This window comes from Charadrius vociferus, unplaced genomic scaffold (genome assembly GCF_000708025.1).
Source record: "Charadrius vociferus isolate BGI_N301 unplaced genomic scaffold, ASM70802v2 scaffold32, whole genome shotgun sequence".
Classification (NCBI taxonomy): Eukaryota; Metazoa; Chordata; class Aves; order Charadriiformes; family Charadriidae; genus Charadrius; species Charadrius vociferus.
This window is the reverse complement of record NW_009647856.1, coordinates 9,058,823-9,085,681: the sequence shown is the minus strand read 5'-3', so window position 1 is coordinate 9,085,681 and position 26,859 is coordinate 9,058,823. Positions and strand designations below refer to the sequence as shown.

Genomic DNA, 26,859 nt, shown 5'->3' with positions numbered 1-26,859 from the left:
TGTTAAGTCTTTACACCATAGAAAATGGTACAGTAAGTTCAAAGGTACCTTTGTAGACTGAAGATCAACTAAAAGTGACAATGCATAATTTCTTAGCTATGTCAATTATCTAAATTTAATTTTTTAAGGATAAAACACTCTTCTGTCTGCCCAATAACAATAGGGATCTCATAACTACTCCAGAGTGGTGATATCCTCCTTTAATTATGTTTATGTAAGTCTCCACACTTCTCTGTTCCTAGAGTCTGCAGGGGAAATGAGTATTGCACTTGTACTAGATATTATACTAACACAAAATCCAAGATGGTTCTTGTCATACGGAGTTCATGTTCTAAATACAGATGGACAAAAGAGGCGATAACTTGGTCTGATCTCCCTTTTAGCTGTGGAGAGAATTAAAACACAAGCGACTTGCCCAGAGTCACACAAGAGGCCAGTGTTACGGAGCTGAGAATCAAAACCATAATCTGAGTATTACCCTTATCTTCACTGCAAGACTAAGAAGAGAAATTCGAGAACAAAATTCTTATTTTCTAAATGTACCTGCAGGCGTAAGTTGGCTGGGGGTTTGAATTCATCCAGTGATGTGAGAACCAGCCTGCTCGACTGCTTCGGCTTCAAGATAAACCAAGAAGAGATTAGGTTAAAGGACAAACAAAAGAGCATCCCCCCCGTTCTCCGAAGCTGGGGCTTCACAATAGCGATTGTGTTCCTTCAATAAGCACGGGCTGGTTTTCCATAATTACTTTTTAAAGTAAATCACAGCTTATCATCATGTAGGGATGTAATATCTTAATAAGCCAACTATACGGAATTTTAATAATTCAGTAGAATTTTATTGAATTAAAAACAATCATTTTTAGGGTTTAAGGCATCTTTTGTTATTGTTATTCTGAAAAGTTAGGATGAGACTCAAAGTGGTGCCATGGTGCCCAGTTCTCCTTCCAGAGGCCTTCAGAGGGATTTCCCTCTGTTTGCTCAGGGAAACTGAGGCACTTGGAGGACTTCTGCGCTGTACAGTTCAGATCTTTGAGCCAAATTACATGAGTAGAACAAAGTGCATCTTTTCTTAGACTGTTTTCTCGGAGGTCATATTAAATCAAGATCCTGACTGCTCGGCCAGTAAGGTTTCGATATGCTTTTCGTAAAGAAAAGAAGATCTTTGCTGTAGAGTCAAACTTAAACTGCACCATAGGAAATCAGCCCCTGAAGTTTAGTATAAAATATTCTCTCCTCATTAGACTACTACTTAATATTCCTGTGTTTCATCCGGGAGGTATATCTAACCGGTAGGTAAAGTGACTCATAGTTTGTGAAGCCAGTAGATTTCATCTGGTGGAAAGATACTATGTGAAGTATTTTTGTTATCAAGAGATACACGAGATACCTTCTTTCTTTCTTTTTTTTTTTTTTTTTGCTACCCATAAACTGCAATTGGTTCAATAAAATGAAATTGTTCATTTTCTAGATTGAAAAATAACATGTAGTCTGTAACATACTGGTGAAGGGGCACTATCTGCATATTGAGGGCTTGTTTCATTCATTTGAATGTACATTATGAAATTGAAAACTATTTTAAGCGGTGTTACACGGTGTTAACTGACTGTTGCCAGGCAAAGCTGCCTGCTGCTGCTCCCTCGGTTTTACTCGATTTGCTCTTGAGGTGCTGTTCTTTAACGGTATGAACTGAAACAAAGTGATACGGATCAAAACAAAACACTTTTGAATGAGAGGGTGTTCTTAGCCTGAAACGTCGTATAGCCGGACAAACAGTACATCTGGCAGAACCGTGGGGCAGTAATCTCTGGTACTGGTGGTGACCGCAGCGGGTTGTAATCTCTAAGCATAGATCTGCAGGTCAATCTTTTTTTAAACTGGCGTTTTGTAAAAATGTTGTTCTTTTGTTGTTGTTTTTTTGTTACAGATGGCCGCACAGATCCAATTTTGGATGATGTAGGTGATGCCTTCAAGCTTATGGGGGTTAACCTGCATGAGCTAGAAGATTATATACACAATATCGAACCTGTCACTTTCGCACATCAAATCCCTTCGTTTCCCGTCAGCAAGAACAATGTCCTGCAGTTTCCCCAGCCGGGAAGTAAAGATGCGGAAGAAAGGAAGGAGTACATCCCTGATTATATGCCACCTATTGTCTCCTCTCAAGAAGGTGCGAAATTAATCCTTTGCTTTGAGTTTTGGTCCCTGTGTGTTTGCATATTTGTTTGCATCCTGGAGCGGTTCGAGTTGCGTTGCCCATAGCAGTCGCGCAGGACCCGCTGGGTATTGCATAAGTATGGTTTCAAAACAGGTACCGGTGCTGTGGCAAGCTTATTTCCCATTCCCTTGCTTTCCTCCAAGATTAACTGGTGTCAAAATACACTGGCGTTAATAAACTTTTTTTCTATAATGCATTTAAATTTCAAGTTTTCAGGTGACAGTAGAAAGGAACGCCGTACATTACCTTTTATGTATTAGCCTCTCTTAAATATACTGCAAGAGCTTGCATAATTTGGTGAAGGTAAAAGAAGGAAGGCTGCCGAGACTGGCACAGAATTCCCATGTCCTGACAGCTGTTTCTTCTTCCTCTGAACAAATTTAACAAGAATAAAAACCAAAACCCCAAACCCTCTTCCCATTAAAATGAAGTTAGTTTTAAAATAAGGAAGTAAGAGTCGTAGAGGCAGAGTGCTCGCTTTCTAATTCTCTTTGCTAATGTTGATCAGGGTTTCATCATCACTGTTCCAACTGTTCTCCTTCCCGTTCTTGTGTAAAAGTCTCATGGAGGCAGGGGTTGAGGAGCCCTGTAACAGCAAAACCAACTGTACAAATGCTATGAGCTACAGTCAGCTGGAGAATTTTAACAGTGGCAATGGAAAAAGCAAAATATTTTTTTCTGGTTTTCAGCTACGTGAGACTTGATTGCTAGCAAGATAAATGTTTAAGAGACGTGACCTAGTCTAACTTTCCCTTTGAATAGTGAACATCACACAACTATATTTTGTGGGGAAAGAAAAGTAAGTAAGCTTGTGGACCGGGTACAAAAATCCCAGACAGAATTTGATTTTCCAACAGAGTGTATCTCACAAGATACTTAATTTATAATTTCCTTGGGGACAGAATGGATATCATGCTCCATTATGCATATTGTTCTTTTTTAAGAACTAAGGTCTCCAACTCTGATCATTGAAATATGTGTGAAAATTCTGCCTGGTGTAAAGACGAACATAAACAACCTCACCTTTTTGGGTGAACGAAATCCACTGCTGTGCTGCTACGAGTGTTGCATGAGGCAGTTTTTCAATGATTTGGTAAGCTGCAGTAAGCGTATGTTCAGTCTCTCATACATCGTGTTCAGCTAGGTAGATGCAGTTACTATGTGCTCCAGTGAGGCAAAGTGAAATTAGAGTCAGGAACAGGTATCTGAAGTGTAAAGGACTGTCAGATGCAATGGTTTTAGTGTGTGCAGTAGAAAAAATACGCTATTTCCAGTTACAGTGTGAGGACTTAATCATATTGATGAGCATTTCTGAAGCTCTGGAAACCTGACTTTTCTGTTTTCTTTATTTGCATAAAATTATTTTGTAGATCAATGTCTCTTGCCTTAATACAACCCAGGAAGTGAAACTGCAGAAATATTTTTCTTGGATTGATAAGAAGGTACTAAAATCTTCCCCTTGTAAAGTTTAAAAGGGATGGTTTTAAAAATCTAATAATGAACTCTTAAACCAGGAAGAGACAAACAGAATGCAAATATCATATATGTAGACAACATTAAAAAGAGAAAAGTATAGCAGAAGAAGACGTTGAGAAGTGAACAGGGATTTTAGCTACCCTGTTCTGGTTATTTTCTTGAAATACCTTAGCCTGATTTTTCAGGATGTAAACAAACACCATTCTGTCAGAGAAATCCAGCATCTTTGAAGTGTAACAAGTTACCCGGCAGTTTTGCATTTGGGGTTTTTTGTTTGTTTTTTTTTTTTACTTGGAAAAGCATACTTTAAAAATATGCAAGAAAGATCAAATCCAACAAGGCGCAAAGAGGCTGTAGGCGAATATCTGAACATGGGGAGTGAGAGATGACAGTATTACAGACTCGGTCTGGTGGTACGTGACATAGAAAGAGAGGCTAAAAATTGAAATTGGGACAGTTGTGTGCTTTTTTTTATATGTAACTTTTTATACTCTTTCTCTTGCAAGTTAGATCCAGGAGTTAGATTTTAGCAGTCCTTATAAATAATGTATGAATCCTTTTAACACCCGAAGCAAGAAGATATTATTTCCAAAGTTGGATGAGAACCAGGAAAACTTCTAATGCCTAAGGCTAGTGTATCAGAGGACCTATAGACACAACTTAAAAAAAATGAATACAATTTTTTTTTAGTGGAAATTTAAAGCAAGCATTAAATACAGCTTCTGAGTGCAGGTTTGTTATAGTTGATTTCACGCACTTATAGTTGGGGACATTTTAATTTTGAATTAAGTGTTTTCTGAAAATGCTATTTGTAATTTTGTGCCCTATGGTTTGGTGGGTTTTTTTTTTTGAAGAGGTGAGGTGGGTCAAGAAACTCTGTTGTGTAGGTTTTGTTGTATTTTACTCCAAGTAAAATTTGGAAGAAAAACTTTTACTTTTGCACATTAAAGGAGTGCATGGTAAAAATACTGAAGAATTGCAGAAGCTGTTTGAATAGTTTGCAGATCTTTATAGAGTAGAAAAAAACACACGCTGCTGCTGAGATTGTGTGGCTCATAACATTTGAGTTGCTTTGAGTAGGCAATAAAGAGAATTAGTATTGAAGGAGGGATTCATGCACGTTGCGATGAATAATGTTTATCTTTCAGTCACTTAAAGGAACTGTCAGGAATACTTGTTATGTCCCATTTCGTACTGAAGCCTAGAGCTCAGCTCATGTTATGAATATTTATTTACTGATATGATTCAGAAATCACTGGTGCTGATGTATTTTAGCAATAACGTAGATGTAAGGGTATAAGCAGAGCAAGGTTTATTGGGAGAGGTAATATCTTTTAATTTTATCTGTTGATCTACTTAGAAGTACTATCTCTGGTGACAAACTGACTTCATAGCTAATTTTAGGTCAGTGCTTTAGTAAGAAAAAGCTTTTTTTTTTTATTGTCAATTTTAAAAACCAAGAGAGTGTTCAGTATGCGCTGTGACCAGTAGGTGTTGCTAACCTCCTTCTGAAACGTCCTCTAGTTCTGCATGTGTAAGTAACTTCTTATTTCCACTTACTCTAGAACTGGTGGTGTTGTGTTCAGAGTGTACAATCTACCCAGCGGCTTGTGCGATGTCTTAGTTATCATTGCCAAAGACTTGATAAGAGCAAAAAGTCCTGTCCAGCCTGAGAGGAGCCCTCTCCTTCATATGTACTCCAGAGTAAGAAATGCTGAAACAGCTCTCTGAAAGATTGCTGAAATTGTGGGGGAATGGGAGGAAGGCAAATAGGTTTTTCAAGATCTGTAATTTGTGTCGGTTGGAAGCTCAGTTCAGTGATACAAGTTTTGTTCCAAGAAAGCAGAAAATGTTTTCTTCCCTTAAATACAGAGTGCCTCATTTCAGTAACATGCGCTAACCAAATGCTTGCACTGCGAAGGATCTGCATATATAATTATATAATTTATAAAACAATCTGACTCAGTATTGCCATGGCAAATGTTGGATTTACAGCAGTATTTTTACAAAGGACACTGAAGGGATAATTTTATGCCAATGTATCATAATGTTTGCTGTCTGCCTATTTTTAATTAGTCTCCTTTTTGTTTTTTTGAATTATTTTAGCGCTGTTGTCACTAAAATGTCATGGTAAACTTGTAAGACAGATTAAAAAAGGAGAAAAAAATAAATTAGTTGCAAAACATGATGGTCATGCTTTATTTCTTATGCTTTAATGTAAAAGAACATACATTTTGCAATAATACATCAACTTCGTAGAATTTGTTGATTGCATTTGAAGCAAAACCATACTGTGCTGAAACTAGGCCAGTTGAGAGGGGCCAGATATTTTTCGGCAACTAATAATAATAATCACTATTACATTGTGTGATAACGTTGAGGGCTCTGGGTCTTGATGCTTTAAGAACATGTATCGTTCTCGATAATTAAAACAAAGAAAAGTGAAGTACGAATCCTGCATGTGCCATGGTAATCTTATTTTTAAGCTTCCTGGAATGAATTTTTACCTGTGCTTGCTGCCTCTGCCTCTGTTATTATCTCATTTTAAAAAATATTATTTAAAAAAAAAGCCCACTCTATGTCAACTGCTTTCTTTTTCTGACTTTGGAAGTCACAGGTAGCCCATCCCTGTTTCTCGTGCTGGAAGACTGAAGAAAACATGTTGCTTTTCTGCATGCAATACTGTTCATAGTCTCTTGCATTTGCATTAGACCCTCGTTCCTCTCACACTGCAATTGTGCCAGGGTATGTCAGAAGGATACGAAGGAGAAGACGGGAGAGTCTCTTCCCAGTAGTTGAGATTTTTTGTGGGGAGAGGGGCAGCTTTTAGGGGGTGAAACTTCCTCCTTAATTCTTGCTGCATTTTTTTTTTCTGTCTTCTGCTTCATACCACCTCACTCCCACCTCGTAGAGACTCAGCTCCTTTCCCTTAAAGATGATCTGGAAACGAATGTCATTTTTACAAGGCATTAAGTTGTGTGGTCTTTCGTTCCTGACAATGTGTGTTCACGCACTGGCATTGTATTCCTGATCTTTGAGTCAGGACCAGGTCTTGGCACAGTGTACAAGTTCAGATTTATTTGCAGCCTTTTCTGTCAGAGCATTTTATTTCCCTGGCAGATCAAAGCATAGAATTGTTGATCTTCTTACAGCTGTGCCTTTTCCCTTCTTTGCTGTTGATGTGATGTTAGGACCTGTTACCCACCAAAACCTGTTGCTTGCAGCCACCTGGAAGCATGGAAACTCAGCTGTCAAATTATATATCATCTCAGAACATCTCTATTATTTATTTTTTTTTTTTCAGACAATGTTAGTTGCTAAAAAATCACATTTGAATTGATGAGAAGGGAGGAGGTAGGGGGTGTGAAGTAAGGTGCTAATCAAAATAACATGATTTTTGCATCTGATATGTAGGGTCTGCCAGTGCTAGAATTGTAATTGTATAAAGCATTAAGCATCGTGGTGGTTTAAAGCATTAGTGTCTAGCTCCAGTAGTTAATATATCAGACTTTAAAATTGTCACTGGCCCCTCAGTCCAGCAGTGCTTTCTTTGGCCGTGGTCCAGAACTGAATGCAGCAAGTCTTGGATCTCCGACCAGCATCATTTCAATCTCTGGTTTCCTCAAGGGTTAAACAAAGCCAATACCTCTTTCTAAATTAGCACGTGATGGGCTTTAAAAAGGATACTGGGATACAGACTTTGCCAGTTTGATAACACAGGTCTCGCTGTTGTCGTTTTCAAGCCTTTCTGCCTTTCCCTAGATCTACTTTAACCCCACAGGCTAACTCTTCTTCATTCTAACAGCTGCAGCGATGCTTTAAAAGCAGCAGTGATCTTTTCGACAGAGCTTTTCCAGTATACTTGGTTAGGAAACCACCACCCATCAACAAACAGGTACTGCGTAGTCAACCAGTTTGAAGAGTTAAACCCCTGCCAGACTGTGAATGCTTTTGCTCCTGGCTGCTAACCGTGCCTGGTTGCTGAGTATTTGCAAGCATCCTTTAGCCGGCTGTGCAGTGCGCTGAGTGTTAGAGGCTGATTGCTTTTGTGCGAATGAGCCTTCGCGTATGCATCAGCCTAGCAAGGAAGAAGCAACAGGAGAAACAGGCAAAATGAGAAAGGCAGCCAAGCTTGAGATGCAGACAGAAAAGAAAGGCATTGGGCAAGAGCCAATAGGAGAGGCAGGTTTCAAAGAAAAAGGAAAATGTGAGACAGGAACAAAAAAAAAAAAAAAGCATAGAGAAAATGTGCCTGGTTTAAATCTTGCCATTAGACAGAAAAATAACTCTTTTATAGAAGGCGTGCTGATAAAACTGTAATTGGGAAGACAACTGTATCTTTACCTTTTCTTCAGAACTTGTATCATAATCGAAAGCGTAATTTCCAGCGAAATACTGCAAGAAAGGATTTAATGAGGAAGATTTAAAAAAAAAAAAAAAGCTTAAAATGTGAAGCTAAATAGACTTTCAGCGAAGAGCTTCATTTAATTTGCAGCACTTGGAAAAAAAAAAATCAATGTAATAAGTACCATAGTAAAACTTTATCCGTGGCAGAAACCAAATCACATAACTGGGATCCGCAGACTATACAGAGAGAGGCATAAACTATTTTATATTCTATAGAAGACTAGTACCTAACTTTTCCTAGTCATTCATATCTTCGGAAAAAAAAAAAAATAGCCCCTCTTGCTGTTTTTGTAAGAAGCATAGTGGCAGCTGGAAGTGGGGAACAGAGGAAATCACAGAATAGAATTAAAGTGTTTGTACTGGTTTTGGGAGAGAGCTCGTGATGGGTTTTCATGTTTTTGTTTGTTGAGGTCTTTTAAGTGTTATATCCTTCAGAACAAATGAACCAGCTGGAACCTGGCTGTACCTGAATAAACAAATCAGAAAATACATTTTATAAAGATGCTGACTCCAGTGCTTTTTGAAGGTAATAACAAGGAGTTATACTAATTATAAAAATTCAGCATTGTGAAAATGTATTTTTGTTAGCTATCTGGTTTTATTCGCTGCATATAGCAAATTAAATGAAGTTAATGTGACTTTTCTTCAAGGGGATATCATCCTTTTAAAGCCTTCCCACAAAGATTTTTCTGTTTTTCAGACCTGGTTCAATAACTTACAAGTTGCTAGTGATTCTTAAGGATTCAAAATAAAAACTGCACAATGCAGAAGTTGACTCATAAAAGCCAGCCTTTTGCAGTAAATTATTTACATTGAATTGGAACGCAAGTCATGGATTCTTTCACTGCATTGTGATGTGCAAATTGCAATTTCGGCTATAATAAAACCAGACGAGAAAATGGGACTTTATGATAAAAGGATTCTATTGTCTTGTGTATTTTGAACAGAAATGCTGTCATGATTTTAATTTCCTACTGATCCTTTTTCAGCAAAACTTTTGTCACTTGTCTCGACTCGTCACGTCAGATCAGTTTTTTCCCTTTTCTGACAATGTATGACTTTGTTTAGCGCCTGCGTTGCTTCCTGCACTGTCTACTGCTACTATACTTGAGGATTTTATTTCATCTGGATCATCAGACACCTTTGTGCCTTTGAAAGCATAAGTTTCACATTAGGTTATCGTCCGATAGCTGTGTGTTACTGTTCTCAAGTGTTTCAGACTTTCCTTTACTGCACCGAGTATTTTTGGTGACAGAGGGGAGGGGATGGGAAATGGAAAGTCTAGCCACTGCTTAAAGCAGGATAAAGAGAAGTGCAACTGCCCTATTTTAAGGGCTGACCATATAACTATTATTTTTCAGTGTTTTTGCTTTATTCAGGAGCCTTTTCTGTTTTTCTTCCGTTGAATGCTTTTGTGTGTTTTTTTTTTTCTCTTTGACTTTTGCCACCAAGGATGCTTTAACCTAATGAAAAGGTTAGTCTGTGGTTACTAACAACTCCTGGCCTTTAAAAAAATGAGTAAAAAAATATTTTAGCTACTGGGAGCAAACCCACAAATTTGATTCTTCCCCCCCCTGCACAAAAACTTGTGCCAAACTTTCTGAGGAATGGGTCATAACTGAAGCAAGCCTTAATTCTGTACTATATTTGAGAGAATGGTTTGGGAAGGACATGGAAGTAGAACACATTGGTTCAGACGTCATATGTATATCTGAGTTTGAGACATGCGGCCTTAAGTTTCTCCAGCAATGCCAGCATCCTCCTACAGCTGATTAAGAGCCGTGGCATTTGCATGGACACGGGGAAGGGTCTATGCCTGGAGTTCAGGAGTTGGCCCTCCAGGTTGTTGTTCTGAATAACGCTACTGTCCAGGGAAGAGTTACTCGCAGAGTAACCGTTTTCAGTTAGATGCTTTTGGAGTGCCTGAAACATCTTTCCTCCTGTGAAAAATACCCGTGCTTGGAGCTATTCAGGAATAGACATTGCACAGTGTTTACATGCATGTCTTCAAGCGTAGCTGAGCCTAACCTTGATCTGCGCATCAGAACAAGCCGTTGTCTAGACAAAAAGATCACTAGTGGATTACAACCTGTATCTCTCTTGCATTAATCAGGTGAATGACTCATTGTAAGCTTCTGCAGACAAGTATGTGGTAGAGTCCAGGTTAAGACCAAGGAACTCTGCCTTCTAATTTTTAAAATTATGACTAAGAAAGCTCATTTGAATTATTTGTCTTTTGCCACACACAGATAAGCACTATAACTTTACCGTACAGCTCTCAACTCCAGTGCCTTCTTCCAGTCTTCACCTTTGAGTACATGTTCCTGTTTTCTCCAACTCTCAACTAAAGGGAATATTAGTGAGTGGGTAAGTCATTAGGAAGAGAGAACTCATTTTTGTGTGTAGGCAGTTCCACTTCATTTTACAAGAGCTTGAAAAATGTAAAGTTGGATGGATAACAAGGAGAGTTCAAATGAGAAGGCATTTGGAGACATGACCCTGGTTCTTGTAGCAAGACACTTGGATAATTAAAGTTCATCTGTAACTGAGTGTTTTTTTGGAATCTTTCATTTTTGTAATTGCACTCATTAGAAGCATTAATGGCTCTCTGATGACTTGACAAGACGGTATTTTTATATATTTCTTTAGTTTGGATTTTGTTTCTTTGAACAGCTGTGCGTTGCGTGACTAGGTAAAATGTAAATCTGTTTGCATGTTGTGTATAAAGTATATTGTTTGGATCGGTTAAGCAAAAGCTACCATAGCATACCTGTGTTTTTGAGAAGCAATGTCAAACTTGAGCAGGGCTGGATCTGGCTTGCATTTAGCCCAAGGCTGGAAAACATAGGGTCTTCAGGTGGTAACACAGCGAGTCACACATTTCTCTGACTTGGTTTGAGATTAATGTTTCAATCGTGGTTATAAGTGATGACGCTACGCTGCCAGAGGTGGTATTTTATATGGAGAGAGAAATTGAAGTTCAACTCTGCATGTGTGTGTGTTTAAAACAGTCCGATAACAACTTAAATGGCCTTTATTTTGGCCACTTTACAATCTCCAGCATTCTGCTTAATTTACTTTCTTTGGTGAACTTGTTTGCCCTCTGCGTTCGCACTGTTGATGTCTGCTGCTTTCCCATTCCAAAGAGTTGTGTTAAAGGAAGACTCTGCGTTTCATGTGTATTCCTACGGTTGGGATGAAGCATACTTTTCTTCAAACGTTATGAGCTCTTTTCCCTGAGGGGAGGAGGATGGTACTGATTCTGTGCGTCTGAGAGGTACGGCTTAACAGATTGGCCAAATAATCCATCCTGAATTGGAGAGTGAATAATTTTAATACCCCTTATCTTGCATAGATTTTTGTGGATATTCATCTCAGCAAATGAACTTTGCATTTCTAAATGTTTAGAGCAGCGTGTTCGTTCAGGTACAGCATACTTGAATCTTAATATTCTCCAAGTTTCTCCGCGTTTCTTCAGGTTTCTGTGCATGTGGGACTTCTGTTCCAGGTGTATTTAAACAAATGTTTTGCGCTTGTGTGCGGACAACTCTAATTACGTCTGACAGTCACAACTGGGAATAGCATGGAGGAAATAGTAGTTCTTGACCAATCGCTAAAAACACAGGAAGTCCCGGTGCCATAGGAAGGGAGAGAAACTCACTTTTCATTTCCTTTCGAGTCCGGTGTGCTCAGATTAACTTTAAAAAGGAGCTGAGATGCAGCTCTGAGGATTTGGTCTTCAATCATGGGCTACCTACGTGTGGAGCCCATCTCAGCAGGCTGTTAGTCACCAGCCAGAATAGCTCTCATCGCTCAGCTGCTGGGTATCCCATTCCCAATTAAATCCGAAACAAAGATGTGTTTGGTTTTGCACGAGAAACTTTGACACATGCATAAAAGCGGCATTCTTTCTGTTCTAAATATTTTAAGTCACAATATTGCTGAAGGTGATAGCTCATCTCTAATCTCTTGGAGATAACTAGTATCTTTTACTATTTTAAAGAGAATTGATGGATTTGTACCGTACTTTTGTGCAACAGTTTTAATTTTCTGTAATACAGGCTTTACGTGTTCAGATCAGCAAGGTTTGTTGTAACTCAGTTACATTTTTTTGGGGAGTGGGTGTGTATAAAATATTCTACAAACGAATATTTGCAATGTGATCAAAACATGCACATGTCATTTATTTTAAATTTTTTTAAGATAAAAAATACAGTTAAAATCACCTTTCCTTGTCCAAGAAAATTGAGTTGAGATTATTTTTTTTAAGAAGTTTTAGAATTATAAGTGAAATTCTATCTAGATTTTGGTGAGATTTAGCCATCCTTTAGCATCATATCCTCCTTTAACATCATACCTTAACTTGTTTTCAGAGTCCTTAAAAACATGATATAAAATCACATTAGTTGTGATGAGCTGAAAAATCAAGATGGAATTTTATTGTTGCGGTGTTGCTATATAGTTCAGTTAACACAGACTGCAGCATATGAAGTGTTTATCAGAACACTGTATATTGATACAATTCAATATTTTTTTAGGATTTTCGGGGAAAATAAACTTTGTGATTTAAAAAGTGGTAAGTATCTTAATGCTTGTGTTGCAGTTAACAGCCATCTCTTAGATGAGCCAATTTTCCCAGAGGACAGCTCATGTGTAGAATCTCTTTGAAACTTAAGGTGATTCAGGCTGAAACACTGAATTTCTCAAAAACCTCAGTGTAAACCTCAGTTTTATAAATGGGAGGGGTCTAGAGGACATGTTGGAAGTCGTTTGTGTCATTTCATATAGATTCATATAGATGCGATGCCAGTGTAAAGCCACAGTGTTAAAAACCAGCCGTGCTGCCTGGTCAAAGACAAAATGCTCCTACTGGTATGGGAAGTGAAAAATATTAGAAGAAATTGGAGCTTGAATTTTGCAGTATCGGTGGTCCGTGTGTCCTGCGTGTGGGACGTCTGTCCCGTTCCCTGCCTCAGCGGAGCTATGATTTCCCTAAGTCCCAGGCGAAGCCAGGCAGGGTTGCTGCAGGACTCGTAACAGGAGCCATCCGAGGTGATCCCATCGAGCAGGAAAGTAGTAGATGGCATTTTCCAAGAAGCTCGGTCTGCTGTCGAGACTGGCGTATTTCAAACGAGATGAAAAATTAAGCCCTTGCCACTCGTGGTGATTAAAGCCTCCGTGGCTCGCTTTTCAAGAGCAGCGTGTTAACCCTACTGGCGCGGCTCCAGTTGGGTTATAGAGTTCTGCCAACCTAAATGCCCCGAGCAGTTTCAAATTCGTGGAGGAGAAACTGCACAGCGCCGTTGTGTGCTGCTGAATAGCCGCCGCATCCTCCCACCAAGATTACTGCCTTTCAGCGGTAATTGAAGTGATGCTGAGTTGAGGCCAGGTCCCATTGACAGGATGCCTTCAGCAAGTGTATTGGGTTTTTTGTCTTTTTTAAGGGTAAATCCAGCAGTGCATGCGTGTTTTCCAGGTTAGCGTTAGGCCTGTATGTGTGAGTGACGGCGATGATAATAATAAATGCAAGGTCGTTAACGCTCTTTCTGGAGCAGAACAGGGAGAAGAGCCCATCCTGGTATCAAATCTGTATTTTCCAGGGTGAGAACCGTGTGTGATCTGCAGGTGCTGCAAATGTACTGAAGAAACTGAGACAAACAGAAAGGTTGATTCCTGTTATCAAAATAGTTTTCTTCCTTTCACATGCTTTTGTGCGTAATATAGATAACAAATTCTGTGCGGTGTTTTTAGCAGTCAATGTATGGAAAAGCTGTGGGGACTGTTAAAGAGTGATTAGATGCAAATAGCCGAAGAGAAGGACAACTGGTGAAAGAAGAGTGCGTGAGGTGGGCAGGTGATGCTGGCAGTGGCGTGTGTGCCACCAGAAGGATGTGTTGCTGAGAAGGATGTGTTGCTGAGGGTTAAATAACTTGCGTTGGGATTTTTGTAAAATGGAATCATTCTTATCAGCCCCTGGCGAGGCGACCAACACTTGGGCTGCTTTCAGGCTCCAGTGTTACACATGTGCTTATTCTGCGCAGTAGCTATTGGCCTTATCTAAATGGAAAACCCTTTCCAGCTTGAGAACAACTTAGCAACTTTTTAATATCAAAAAGAGCACATTATACACAACACATGTACAAGACTCAAAGGAACATGTATGCTGCCTAAAGTTTTTGGAGCTGGTGTGTGTGTGTAGGCTAATCTCCTGCGAGTTCATTGCTCCAAGCTTTTATCCAGAGCAAAAGGAGGCAGAGCCGAAGACTTCTGTGCGCTGCCACTCCATCTGAAAGAACCAGCTCCTTTTTCCTTAGTTCAAGGCAATACACCCAGAAGTATGTGTACATCGCTCCTATCAATGCTGTCACAGGACTCTCACTTTCTTTTTAAGTGAAAATAAATGAAAATGTTTTCATTCTGTATTGTTAAACAGCAGGGGAGGGTTCTCCTACAGTCTAATTGTCTCAGATCTGTTTCGCAGTGCAGCGCATCCTTGCATTAAGCTGTTACTACCTTTTAGTGTTATTTAGAAGAGATGAAATATGTTGGTGGTATCTTAAGGGAAAGACTCTAGATGCTGGTTTTATGAGGAAAAGCTCAGATGAGCTTTAAAAAGTTGCTTTCTTCTGGTTGTCACAAAGATGAATCCGTGTGACTGCGGTTCAAACTACTCGGAGTTGCTGCAGCCTCTGAATGTCCGGTTTTGCGGTTTCTTTGCCTTAATTGGCGTAAGTTTTGCTTTCCCAGATAATCTTTTATGAAAGGGCAGTGAGATGAGGGAACAAGTGAGCGTCAGAGTGAGAGGTCCCGTCAAGAAGTCGTGTCTACTTAGTATCGCATTTACAGGCAGAGAACACGCCGGCGATCAGATAACACGCTAAACACTATTCTCCAGAATTAGGTGACTTTGTTTCCTCTCCTGCATTTAGTGTCCCAGCCTCTCACAAAGGTCGGGGTTACTTTTTGAACAGCCAAAGCTGCATTAGTGCTGTTCTTTTTCTGAACAGTAGTTCATTTCTTTCTCTAGTATTAAGACAACAGCTGTAACCTTTTCATTTTAATGAGCCAAAGCTTTGCTAAACCAGGAACCTCTCCTGGTCATAGGTAGCGTGGTGCGTGAACATATCTGAGGCAATTCCGTTTCTGTAAGAAACGGTAGGCAAAGAAAACTCTTGCTTCCTCATGCAAAGAGCCGGATTCCTAATTACAACGGAGTTGACAAAGACTGACATTTGGCAAAAATCCAGAGCGATACTCAGCCTCGTTGCCTCTTGTTGCGGAGTGAGGCACCTGAACTGTTCTGTCATCACACCTTCTGATTTAATGTAAGGAAAGTTAGAAATGTAAGTGGAGATTTTCAAGATATTTTTTTTTTCCCCTACCGCTTCTATTTGAGAGCATATTAATACTGTGCTCATCAAGGATTTACATTTCTTTAATGTTAGTTATCTATATTGGGTTATCTCACACCTACCTTCACTCTGCTGATGTAGTATCAAGGCTGAAAGTTTTATTCTGCAAAACCCAAGTAATTTCTCTCGAGCTTTTGTTTTGCCTTTTGTGTAGATGTCTTATTTACAACTTTCATAGCAAAATATGTGTTCTTAAAATAACAGCAGCACAATCTGGTTACATATGGCAAATGAAATAATAGGGAAGATCGAGGCGTTCTCTAATCGAGTCCATATAGCATCTTATATTGCTACATGTCATGTGGCCATAAAATGCATTGCGTAAGAGAAGTATTTTAAGTGTTGTGTTAAAATTTGCAATTTTAAAAAAAATTAGCATCACTAAAAGACTAGTATAAATGTTTACTGCATTTTAATTTAAATTAATTAAGTGTCTTTATTTCTAAGTTTACTTGAAATTGCTTACTACCTCTTCCTACCACCGCCTCTTTTCTTGCTCGAAAACAAAACAAAGGAGCATATATCCAGAGAGGGTGGTTGCTTGTTCACCGCGCTCTGTCTTTCGGAATGGGAACTTCAGGAGGGAAGCCTAGAGGAGCTAGACGAGCACATGCAAGGAAAATTAAATATTTCGGGCCAATCTATGCAGTGGAGATCAGATAACTACAGTCATGGTATATCTTCTTGGAGGTTGTGTTTGTAGTTACTATGCAGTAATCTTTACTAAAGAAGGAGAGCTTTGTGTCTGTGATAAACCTGGCACAATTCGGAGTGTGAGGTCCAGCGGTTTGCTCCGAGCAATCTCTGTCCTTGGGAGACAAAAACCAAAGAGACACCACAGTGGCCTGGCTCTTGTAGTTGCTAGAGTTTGGGGGAAAGGGAAAGCAACTAAAACACTATCCACGCTAGTGAAGAACATATTCTGTGGATGAGTTGAAGCAGAGCCGTTGGGGAACAAGCTGTCGGCAGCGTCATCACCATTCCTGGTGCAGCTCTGGGAGAAGGGCAGGACTGCAGCATGTCTCCAGTTGCACCCACATCAATCTGGTGATGCTGGGCGAAGGGAGATGGTGACTTGGAGGAAGGCAGACCCTTCCCAAGTTACACACCTGTTCTGGTGTTTAACTCGGTAAGGAGAGGTTTCGGTGTGATGTAAAAAGAGATGTTAGCCAGGACTTGAAGTTTGTGCCTGAGGTCTGTTGCAGTGACAGATAATGGTGATGGTGCTCAACAAATTAACTTGGGTATTAGAAAGAGCAGAGCCATGTTAACATGAGACTTCTGTCAGGTCAGTTTATAGTGTTGAGAAGAACCTAAGCCCAGCTGTGCTTGGCAGGCTGAACCTCTGTCTAGGCGGGAGCCCTGTGATGGGAGCGCTGGTGGAGAATGCTTTGGGTTAGAGCTTGCACAATGCCCGTCTACAATGTACACGTGTAGCAATATCTGCTCGAAGGACTTCTTTATTCAGAGACTACATCCACATCTTTTTATCCGACGTTCCTTGCCAGATCTATCTAAGGAAGAGCAGGAATCCCTGCTGAGAAGCAGAATACATCAGTCCAGGCAGAGTGCCACACTTTGCCAGCTGAGCAAGGGTTTGGGATATGGGTACACCAGTCTCAAGTTTAGACTGGTTCTGGGATGTGCATTCTCCCCGCAAATCAAGTGGGCTACTGACTGTCAGTCAGTGTTTGGAGATTGTTAATGAGCCAATTGTACAGAAAATACACGTTCCACTGTTTTTTCTTTCCCGTCTTCTAGATATCCTGGAAAATTAGCTATTTGCCTTTTCCCTCTTAAAACTCAATCAGATGAGATCAGATGTTTTCAAATAATACAGCTGTGGTTTTTCACCGTAGCTACCGTATCTCATTTGCTGCTTAATGCAAATTCAATAATCATTGACTTCTATACTGACTGCATCGAGGTGTTTCCGAGAGTAATATTTTACAAATCACTGCAGAAACGCATAGGTTGCACCTCATTTTCAGAGGAATTTCCAACTTGAAAGCGCGGTAAGCTTCCTTTATATTAGCTAGAAAATCCCGAGGTGTAAAAGCCCAAAAGGTCTATATCACTCTTCTCCCTTCAGATACCACACGTGCAAAAATTTTATAGCATCGTTCCAAGCCTCAAGTTGAGAGAAGTTATGACTTAAGGCTATTGAACATGTAGTTTTTCAGACAGCTGCAAGTTCTGCTAATTTTAAACACTTCTTCACATGCAACAAAAGCTCTGGTTATTCTGTGCAGTAATGTATTCAATAAACTTTGATTTAAAACAGTTTTGATATTTTAGCTGCATTTTGCTAATAAAAAAAGGAATGTGGAAGGAAATATTTTGTGAAGTCAAATAGCTGAAGTCTTACGGCAACTTTCTCTCAGAAATTCAATGGAATCCACGCGCGAGATGATGTATTTCTAATAGATAAAGTTGGCTGTTTTTTTTTTTCCCTGAGAATAATAAATGTCTGAGGCATGATTTAAAATGGAAATAGCATCATAGCCTTCACCGTTGTGTCACTATCAATTTGCTATAGTTAAACCATTTGGGGAGATAAAATAGATTCAATAGAGCTATTCGATAGTATCTCTCAGTCTTTTTATTTAAATGCGCTTCACTCAATGCAAAAGAGAGCATGTATATATGTGCCTATGGGCGTTACTGAAATGGACTACCGAGCCTGAGTGCTGTTGGTGCTCAGTGAGTTTTGTTTTTCTCTGTTGACTACTGTTTTTGCAAACCTCATACACTCTTTTCCCCCGATCTCAACTTTTACGCATGTATTACTCTGCTAAATGGGCACATTTAGGATTATTCCCCACGCCCCCCCCCAAAGCTCATTCTTTCCAGTTTTCTGGAATTTTCAATTTTCCTAAGCCCCTTCTAACTTGTCTCCCATCTTCCCAACTGGAAATGGAACCTGGTTTTGCCAAACAGTTCTATACTGTTTCCATGCAGTGTTGTGGGTCTTCTAATCCTAAGACCCACAAATTCACTGTGCCTTTTCTCTCTGCCAGTACATGCCTCTTACTAGTAGTTACCACTGCTAAGTATTCTGTGCTTCTCTTTCTAATGAACAGGTTTCTTGAAATGTATTAAATGTTTTTTTTTTCTACATGCTGAGATCAGCTTGCATTGTTCTAAGCGTAATAGTTCATTTATGCATATATTTCTCATAGCTGTCATTTTCCATGAACGTTTGCGCCACACTTTCAGTGTTATACTTTCTGACAAGTTCCATTAAATGGGATCATCCTTGTTTTTAGAATATGCCGCAATAAGAGCATGCTTAGATTATAGTCTTTTGGTTCCTTACTAGATAGCTCTCTCTGCTTGTTCATTACCACTTGTCTGCATTATTTCAGTATGTTTAATTTTTTGTCCAAGACTTTTCAAGTAAGATTTTGTGATACTGTCAGATATCAAACTTTAAAGCTTCTATTATAGTTTCCAGTTATCTATTATTTTTGTAGTTCTTTCAGAAGAATCTGAAAATTGATCAAGTTATCTTTTTTCTTTTTATTTTTCTGTCTAATCTTGCGGTGTTTTTTTTCTTAATATGTCCTAATTCCGTTACGGGTTGAAGTGGTAGTTGTTAAGGTCATTCTTTTGAAGTGTGTGTATGTTCTGGACTTACTGATAATATTAATTAGATACATGTATTAACAAGCAGCTTTAGTAATTAGTGATCTCCTGACAGACAGCACAATAACTTGAGACATGAATTTTCTTGAACAGCAAGACAAAATGATCCAGGTGCTCTTCCTTTCAGCATCAAAACCGTGTTGCTTGCTGTGTGCAGGTTTCTCGGGCTCAGGATACACACGCTTTGGTACTGACTGGCTGCTTAGAATTCTGGAATTTGGTAGTGGTGGTTACAGTCTGTGACTTTTCAGAATGAAAAAAAAGCAAGGCAAAACAAAAATACAGTATGTTGGTTCTACATGACTGAAAAAGCTTTTTTTCTATACAAGTTTTATTATAGAAATGTGAAGATATTATTAAGCGAGCAGAAGCAGCCGAAAATGGAAACTGGCCAAGAAGTTCAAAAAAGTCAGCATAAAGTGCAGAGAAAGAAAGAGGCTGAAAGTGTTTGCAGTTTGTGTTTCCATCCCTGTTCTCCTTCCTGGAAACTTGCCCTGGGTTCCTACTTGGGACCAGCTGCGCCTGGAAGCTGATACGGAGATGTGGCTGTAACTCGCGGCCGCCCTTACGGGCAAATGTTTTTCTCTAGAGTTCTTGTTAAAGGATGAAAATAAGTCTTTTTATTTATTATTTATATATTTATTTTTTATATACATTGCTTACATATGTATTTATATTTTTTTAATCAAGTATTTTTATTTTTATGCAAAAAAAAAAAAACAAACAGTCTTTTCTTACTAGAGTTTCCTTTTATTTCCCTAGTTTGTGTTCTTTTGAAAAGGCAGAAGGGTTTTCCCTATGTAGCTGGCCAGCGCAGGAGTCTTTGGCTGTTAATTTGTCTGGCTGGTGTTATATCCAAACTCCATGGCTACTGTGGTCCAGATTTAGCACGTCTTAGAGGTTGGGATGTTTATTTCTCCTACATGTATCTTGACAATGTTGCATCAGTGCTAACTGCATTATTTTAATCAAATAGAAGATTTACTATTATCCATTTACTTTTCCCTATTAGATGTGCTTGTCTTTGCTTACATACCCCTTATCCTAATTTTTGGTAAAACTCTCACCCATTTCCTGGTGTGAGATACTGAGGGTACAAGGAACAGAAGTAACAAGGAAGAATGACTGAAAATGCTTAAAGTTCATTTTTACTGGAAGTGTGTAAGTCTGTTAAGGCAGCCAACAGTTTTGTGGCTTTTTTTAATGAACAACTGGCTTAATTTTTATAAACAGAATCTTGTGCAGATTTCTAAACGGGAAGAAAAGTTTGATGACTTTGCCAGCGGAGCAGCCTGCTTAATCGCCTCAATCAGCTCCTAGATGAGCTGTCTGAAGCTTCGATAGCACAGTGGGCAAGAACACAAACAGCTGGATTTGACCATCAAAAGTCCTTTTCCCCACTGGTGCTCGTGATCTTACTGAGCATCTTCTTGTCTTGCTGTTCTCGCCGCTTTTGCAGAGCAGCGGTGCTGCGAGTACGTCGCTCTAATGAGCAGATCGTATTGTTAACAGTATTTGTTACCCTTGTGTAGAAATCTAAAGGAACAAATATACTATTAAGGTACCAAAAAGGTAAGATGTTCCTTATAGGTGTGTCTTAGAAAAGTTCTCACAGTCACATTTAGTTTCCGCTCTTCAAATTACTTCTTTATGTTTTTGATGATTCTTCTCTGTTTTCTCAACTTTCAGATTGTTTTTCTGAATCTTTTAGAAAACTTTCAGAGCAGAATGATGCAATTTTGATTTGCTTGACAGCCATCAACTGTTTGGCAAGAGTCTTCTGCCTGTATATGCAAATTATTTGTACTCTGAAATGAGAATTTTGGGGATTATATTATTTCCTGAATTTGGCTAACAATTTAACTTGGAAATAATGTGCTGCTCTTGTTCCTTTTCATTAGGTCTCCTGGGTTTTTGGGTTGGGTGTTTTTGGAGGGGGGAGAGAGCAGATTTTGGTACATTTCTGTAATTTTTAAATCAGCCGACATAAAGCATCTCTTTGAGCTAATGTGAGGCAATGCAGGAATGTCTGGTAAAACTATAAATTTACTCTTGGAATAAAACCTGCTTTGCCTATTTTAGCCTGAATTCACCATGATAATAAATAGTAATCACAAAAGCTGCAACGTGACATCCCAGCTATTAGCAACTGGCCATATATTGTGATAGCTTAGCACACAGAAATTATCACAGACTTACAGAATGGTTTAGGTTCAAAGGGACCTTTAAAGATCATCTAGTTCCAAACCCCTGCTGTGGGCAGGGACACCTTCCACTTCTAATTAAGGCATTCTTTCTCATTTTCATTTCCATTCTTTCTCATTTTCATAAAGCGGAGAGCTAAACATATCCTGACCAAGTGCTAAAGAAATGCTTTTAGGGCAGAAGCCACGATTTTTGTGATTTGGGGAAGGCTGCTTTGTAAAGTTACTGTTGTGTGCTGTGAAATTGTGCTGTGGGTGTAATTAAGTGTGCTGGGCATGCCGAGGAAGGTGGGTTTATACTCTCCGTTTTTAGCTTGCTTTGACATCTGCACATACATCCACTCTGTCTTTCCATGTGAATCTGTGGGCAGATTCCTTGTGAGTAAAATAGAGTTTCAGGGTTTTTTTTTTCCCTTGGTTTAAAAAAAAAAAAAAAAAGTAAAAATGTTTGTTTGGTGGGGAAAAAAATATTTATTTGCCCTGAAATGGGCTCCTTTATTCTATAAAGAACTTGAATTTGCACAGACGGCTTCCCAGTTTGTACAGGCAGCAGTGATGGGCTGGGGGCTGGCAGGCATTTCTGCATTGCTCTGCTTCACCTTTCCTCCCCTCTGCTGGCTCCAGCTTTCCTCTTCTCCGTAGCGTAGGCACTGGCAGCAGATGCTGCAGGAAGGAGAGAGCCGTGAGCCCGGTGTCTTTCCGGAGGGATCTCAAAGATCAGGGGAAACTCTAGAAAAGTTATCGGTGCTTGCACCCCAGGTGGCAAATTAATTGGGGTGGCTGATGTGTCCTTCTGTGGCACCTGAATGGAGAATTCCCGAAAAACTGGATTTTCAGATGAATGATCAGATAGGTCTGTAGTAAATTAGGGATCGGTATCCTCTCTGATTATTTGTTCTCTATTTTGATTACACTAACCTGCTTAAACTCTGTGCAGGAAAAGAAAGTGACCTGATCTTCCCATTTTTAGCTTCCATGTCTCTTTGAAAAGCCTCAATTTAACAGTTGGAGGAAGAAAACTCTTTTTGCCTTTATTGCTTGCTGGACCTCTATAGCATTTTGCACACTGAACTGTCAAACCTCTCACGATTCTTTGTTACTGTGATTATTCAGAAGACTACGCAATCATCTTTTAAGTTTTGTTGACAGGGAGATTAGTTTATGCCAGAGAACTTTTGTCGATCGCAGCCTGTTGGATTTTCCTAGAAATACACACTGAATTTAAGTGTCTCCCTTTCGGGAATGAAAAGCAATAACTTAATGCAATTAATCACTCCTGGCACTACCTGTCTAAAACAACTGGTAGACAATGGATTGAGATTTTTAGATTGCACAACTGTCCTGCAAAACTAACACTTCTTTCAGAAAGGCAAAAAGCAGAGCGCCTACACGCCGGCAGATATTGCATTAAGACTACGGATTTAAACAGACAGCAAATGGACCTGTAGGATTCAACAGTAACAGCAAATCTTCCATCATTTGCGTTAGCATTTTGAATAAGCAAGTTGTGAAATGGTTTTGTCTAGCTTGAATGTAGGGTAGTATTACACGTGCTTGATACTGCGTTGTTAATATGCTTTTTGGGTTTTTTTGGTTATTGCACTGACGTGGCTTGAAGTAATTTTATCACCTCGATTTAACCTTTGGTGTGCATGAGTTTAAATATACGTCCAGGGGAGGCTTAACTGCTGCGATCTGTGCAGTGGTCTCCTTGGGGGGGGGGGGGCAGAATATAGATTTGTGAAAATTAGGCTCCCAACATAGATCTGAAATTTAGATAAGTGGTGTGTGAGAAGGGGTGCCCAACTCCTCAAAAAGCCACACTTTTTATCTCAGCCTTTCCTATACTACTGTGTTTAAGCAGCTAATTTTTCAGGACACACAGTTAACCAAAGGTGTTCCAGCTTTGCTGATGCGAATCAGAGGCAAAAGCGAGGTAGATCTGATGCAGAAAGCCCAGGGCTTGTAACAGTACACAGTAAATAAAAAGGCAGTTGGGATTGCTAAGAACTCATCTCTTTCTTTGAAATTAGCAGCACCTGCAGGTACTCCCAACCCTAAAGGTTTACTCCTAGTTTTAGCATCCTGATCTCAAACCGTCGTGCTCGATAAAGATCGCAGAAGGTGGTGTCCCTATCAAAGCCTGAGCCAGCATCCTGCGCTCCTTCTCCACCATCACCATCTAGATGAGCTCCCGATAGATTGCTGCCTCCCAGGAGGTTTGCGAGGCGGTGGAAAAGTTACTGTAATCTACAGGACGTGCAAAAAAAAAAAAAACCAACAAAAAACAAACCTCACTTCAGTAGCCAACCTGCATTTGTGTTTTACATTGAACGTTCTCTGTCCTTTTAAACCCCATAAATTTAAGATTTCTCAAAGCGTAGGGTGTTTTTTTTTTAATTCCTACTTTTAAAAATGAAAACGGGAAGATCACCATTTCCCCCCAGGTTTATAAAAGGTGTCGCTAAGGTGGAAATACGTGAGTTTTAACCTAGTCTGTGTTTGCCCCTTCGTGCCGTCCCCCGTTTTCCTCTGCCTTCCCGGAGGGTGCAGTGTCTGCTGCAGAGAGGAGCTGAGGTCCAGGGAGCTGCTGGTAGGAACCGGGCTTATACAATTCGTGGCCATTTTGGCATCGTGTGCTTCCTGCAGTCATAAAATGATCTCAGTTTTATGGCTACAATCTAATCTAAAATATCTGGGTGCTTGTGGCTGTAGTTTTTTGCAGATGACAAAAACTGTTTGCGAGTGAATTGTTACGAGAGCTGTTGAATACCTTGTGAATTTTGGGAAAAGGCAATGCTCTGACTTTCAAAACAATGGTTTGTTTTTATTCATTGACATTCTTAAAACTTTGGTCAAAATAAAAAAACAACACATTAACGTGGAAGCAAATACCTCTACGCTCTTTTTATTCTCCCAAATTAAGGTAGGAAAGCCAAGGAATGTAAGGGAGGGTCTGCGTACCTCCTATCTGCACGGGGTCAGTCCTGAGAACCTCCCTTTTTACAGTTATGAAATTGTGCTGCTGAAATAGTTCCCCCAAACCCGTAAAATTAGAATGATTGCACTGAAACCAGGTTGTGAAAAATCCACGCTCTCGGGGAGAGTTTCTGTGTATTTGGTCCTTTTAAAATCCCAGTTGTTATGGGGAGGGGGGGATGTTGTTTGGTGGGGTTTTTTCCTGAAAGAAAAAGGAAAGATGAGGGAGCTGTCATAAATGTCTGCACTACACTTTTGGGTCATGCTAGGATCCTTTGCCCCCTATTTCTGTTTTCCCTTTCCCTTTTCCACTTGGCCATATGAAACTGGAGTTTTGAAAAACACGGGCCAGTCTCCCCTTGGTGCCTGGGATGGTGTTTATGTAGCTGCTTTATTGTCAGGAGCCCGACAGCAGTGTTTTGGGGGTATTTATCATCCGGGGAGGAGGGGGGGGTAAGATCAGTTTTCCTGTTAAAATGTATTGAATAATGCAGCAATTTTTTTTTTTTTTATTTGGTGTAGATTATTCCATAGCTTGTTTGTGTTCAAAGATGTTTCCAGTATCATCTTGTTAACATCCATTGTAATGCAAAAGAAAACTACGAAAAGCGATGCTTTAGCACGGGATCCTAAACAGATTAGTCTTTGGGAATATCCTCGCTAGATGGATCCTGTGAGTTGAGCACGAAACAATTCAGACCTCAGACGTCGCATTTTACATTTCTTTCTATGACTGTCTTTTTCAAAAGATTAGTTAAAATCTCATTGGAAAAAAAAAAAAAAAGCAGCGCACTCCTACCACAACGCTGCACCGGGCTATTCATCTGGTGGAAAGTTGGCTTAATTCAGTTTTGTGAAGATGCCTGATTTTAAGCAGAAATGATCCCGAAATACCGATGCCTGGTTTTGTGTCCTGTTTGGCGTTCATGCAATAATTCAGCATTATTTGGATACCTCAGCAGAGGGCACTGTTGGAGCATTAAAGGCACTTGAAAGTCTCATCTCCAGCTTTTCTTGATTTTTTTTTTTTTTTTTTTTTATTTTGGAAAGTGTTTAATGTTCTCCATGTAATTAAATTCAGTTCCCTGTATAATTAGCAATGGAGCCTTATTCTTTGTGCCACTGCTGTGGATAGTATTATTTTTGTCTCTATTTGCCTTCAGTCAATGCAAAATACTGTTGCCTATCAAAACGTAGAAAGTTTTATTGCTATCTCTCAACGTTAAGCAATATTTAAAGGTGGAAATATAGAACTGTGTAGTTAGTTTCATTTAGTTGCTCAGAGTAAATAGGAAACCTTTAAAATTCCTGCTCATGGCTCAGGAAATAGCAGAGTTAATGCAGCATAATAATTTTACCTTTGTATCTGAATGTGTATTATATTATTGTTGGATTGTCAGTACTTGCAGGTTGTTAAAAATATATACGCAAACCCGTAATATTTAATTATGTGGGAAAACTATTGATTTTATTTGGCAGATTTTTTTTTTCCCCTCTTTAATGTGTTTTCCTTTGTATCTTTGCAAAAAGTTGTACTGTATTGGTGCTGTTTAGCATACTGAAATATTAATTACAGAGTGATCAGGCATAGTTATTTTTCATTAATTGCAAAGGCAAAGTAATTACTGTGACCTAGAAATAGTTTGCTTGTCCAAATACCTGTAAACATCCTAATTTTTTTATAATTGATGAAGACCAGCTACAGCACATTGTGTTAGAAAGAAATAATTTTCTGAGGTACTGGAGATCTTAAATCTTAATGCTTCCATTACATTAGAATGCTTGCAAAGAGAAGATATTTGAAAGATGGAAAGACTATTAATAACGTGATGCATTTTGCTCTGAAACTGGCAAATACGTACAGAATGAATTACAAAAAACATGTTCTAGTTTTCTTTCAGAAAGTGGCTCTTTGTCCATGACTGGTTGAGTTACACGAACGACCTGGAGAAGTTTGCATTAAAGATCGAGGGATACGCTCTGCCGCTGCCTGGCAGGAGACTTCTACGTTCATTTAAAAATCAACCACAAAAGACATCACCTCCAAAAATCTCTGTTGCCGTAAAAATAGCGAGGAATCTTTTATTTATTTATTTATTTATTTGTTGGTAATTGAAAATGTTAATTAAGCTATCGACGGCTAACCGCAGTGGGGAGGATTTCAAGGAGGAAAGGAGCACCAAAGAGTTTGAAAGGAAGGCGTACGGTACGGATCCATCCGGCTCTTCGCTTTTAGGGCTTCAGTGGGAAATCCTGAGCTGGGGGCCTGATCCCGCTGCGGCTCTGGTTCCTTTAGGATCTGGGAGGTCCCGCAGGAGCGGTGCGGGGTCTGTCCTCAGGCAGCAGGACCGGTGTCTCAAGGCCAATGCCGCTGTCTGCAGTCGCCGCTAGGATCGCAGCGACTTGAAATAACAAAGGCAAAAGTTGGTTGCCTTGCTTTTGGGCAGCGCAGTGCCACGCGACTGGCTTTTTGCTTTCACAAAGAGAGGCGATTGCCTCCAAAAAAAAAAAAAAAAAA

The 26,859-nt window shown here is 39.5% G+C and overlaps 1 protein-coding gene across 1 annotated transcript in view; it reads left to right on the top strand.

Annotated features, from left to right (window-relative positions):
• Positions 1-1,932: 1,932 nt before the first annotated feature.
• Positions 1,933-26,859, top strand: part of TAF3 (TAF3 RNA polymerase II, TATA box binding protein (TBP)-associated factor, 140kDa) — a 109,008-nt gene continuing 84,081 nt past the window's right edge. The window contains exon 1 of the mRNA XM_009882956.1: positions 1,933-2,167. Coding sequence (XP_009881258.1) covers positions 1,975-2,167 — 193 coding nt within the window. The 5' untranslated portion in view covers positions 1,933-1,974. The remainder of the gene's footprint in view (positions 2,168-26,859) is intronic.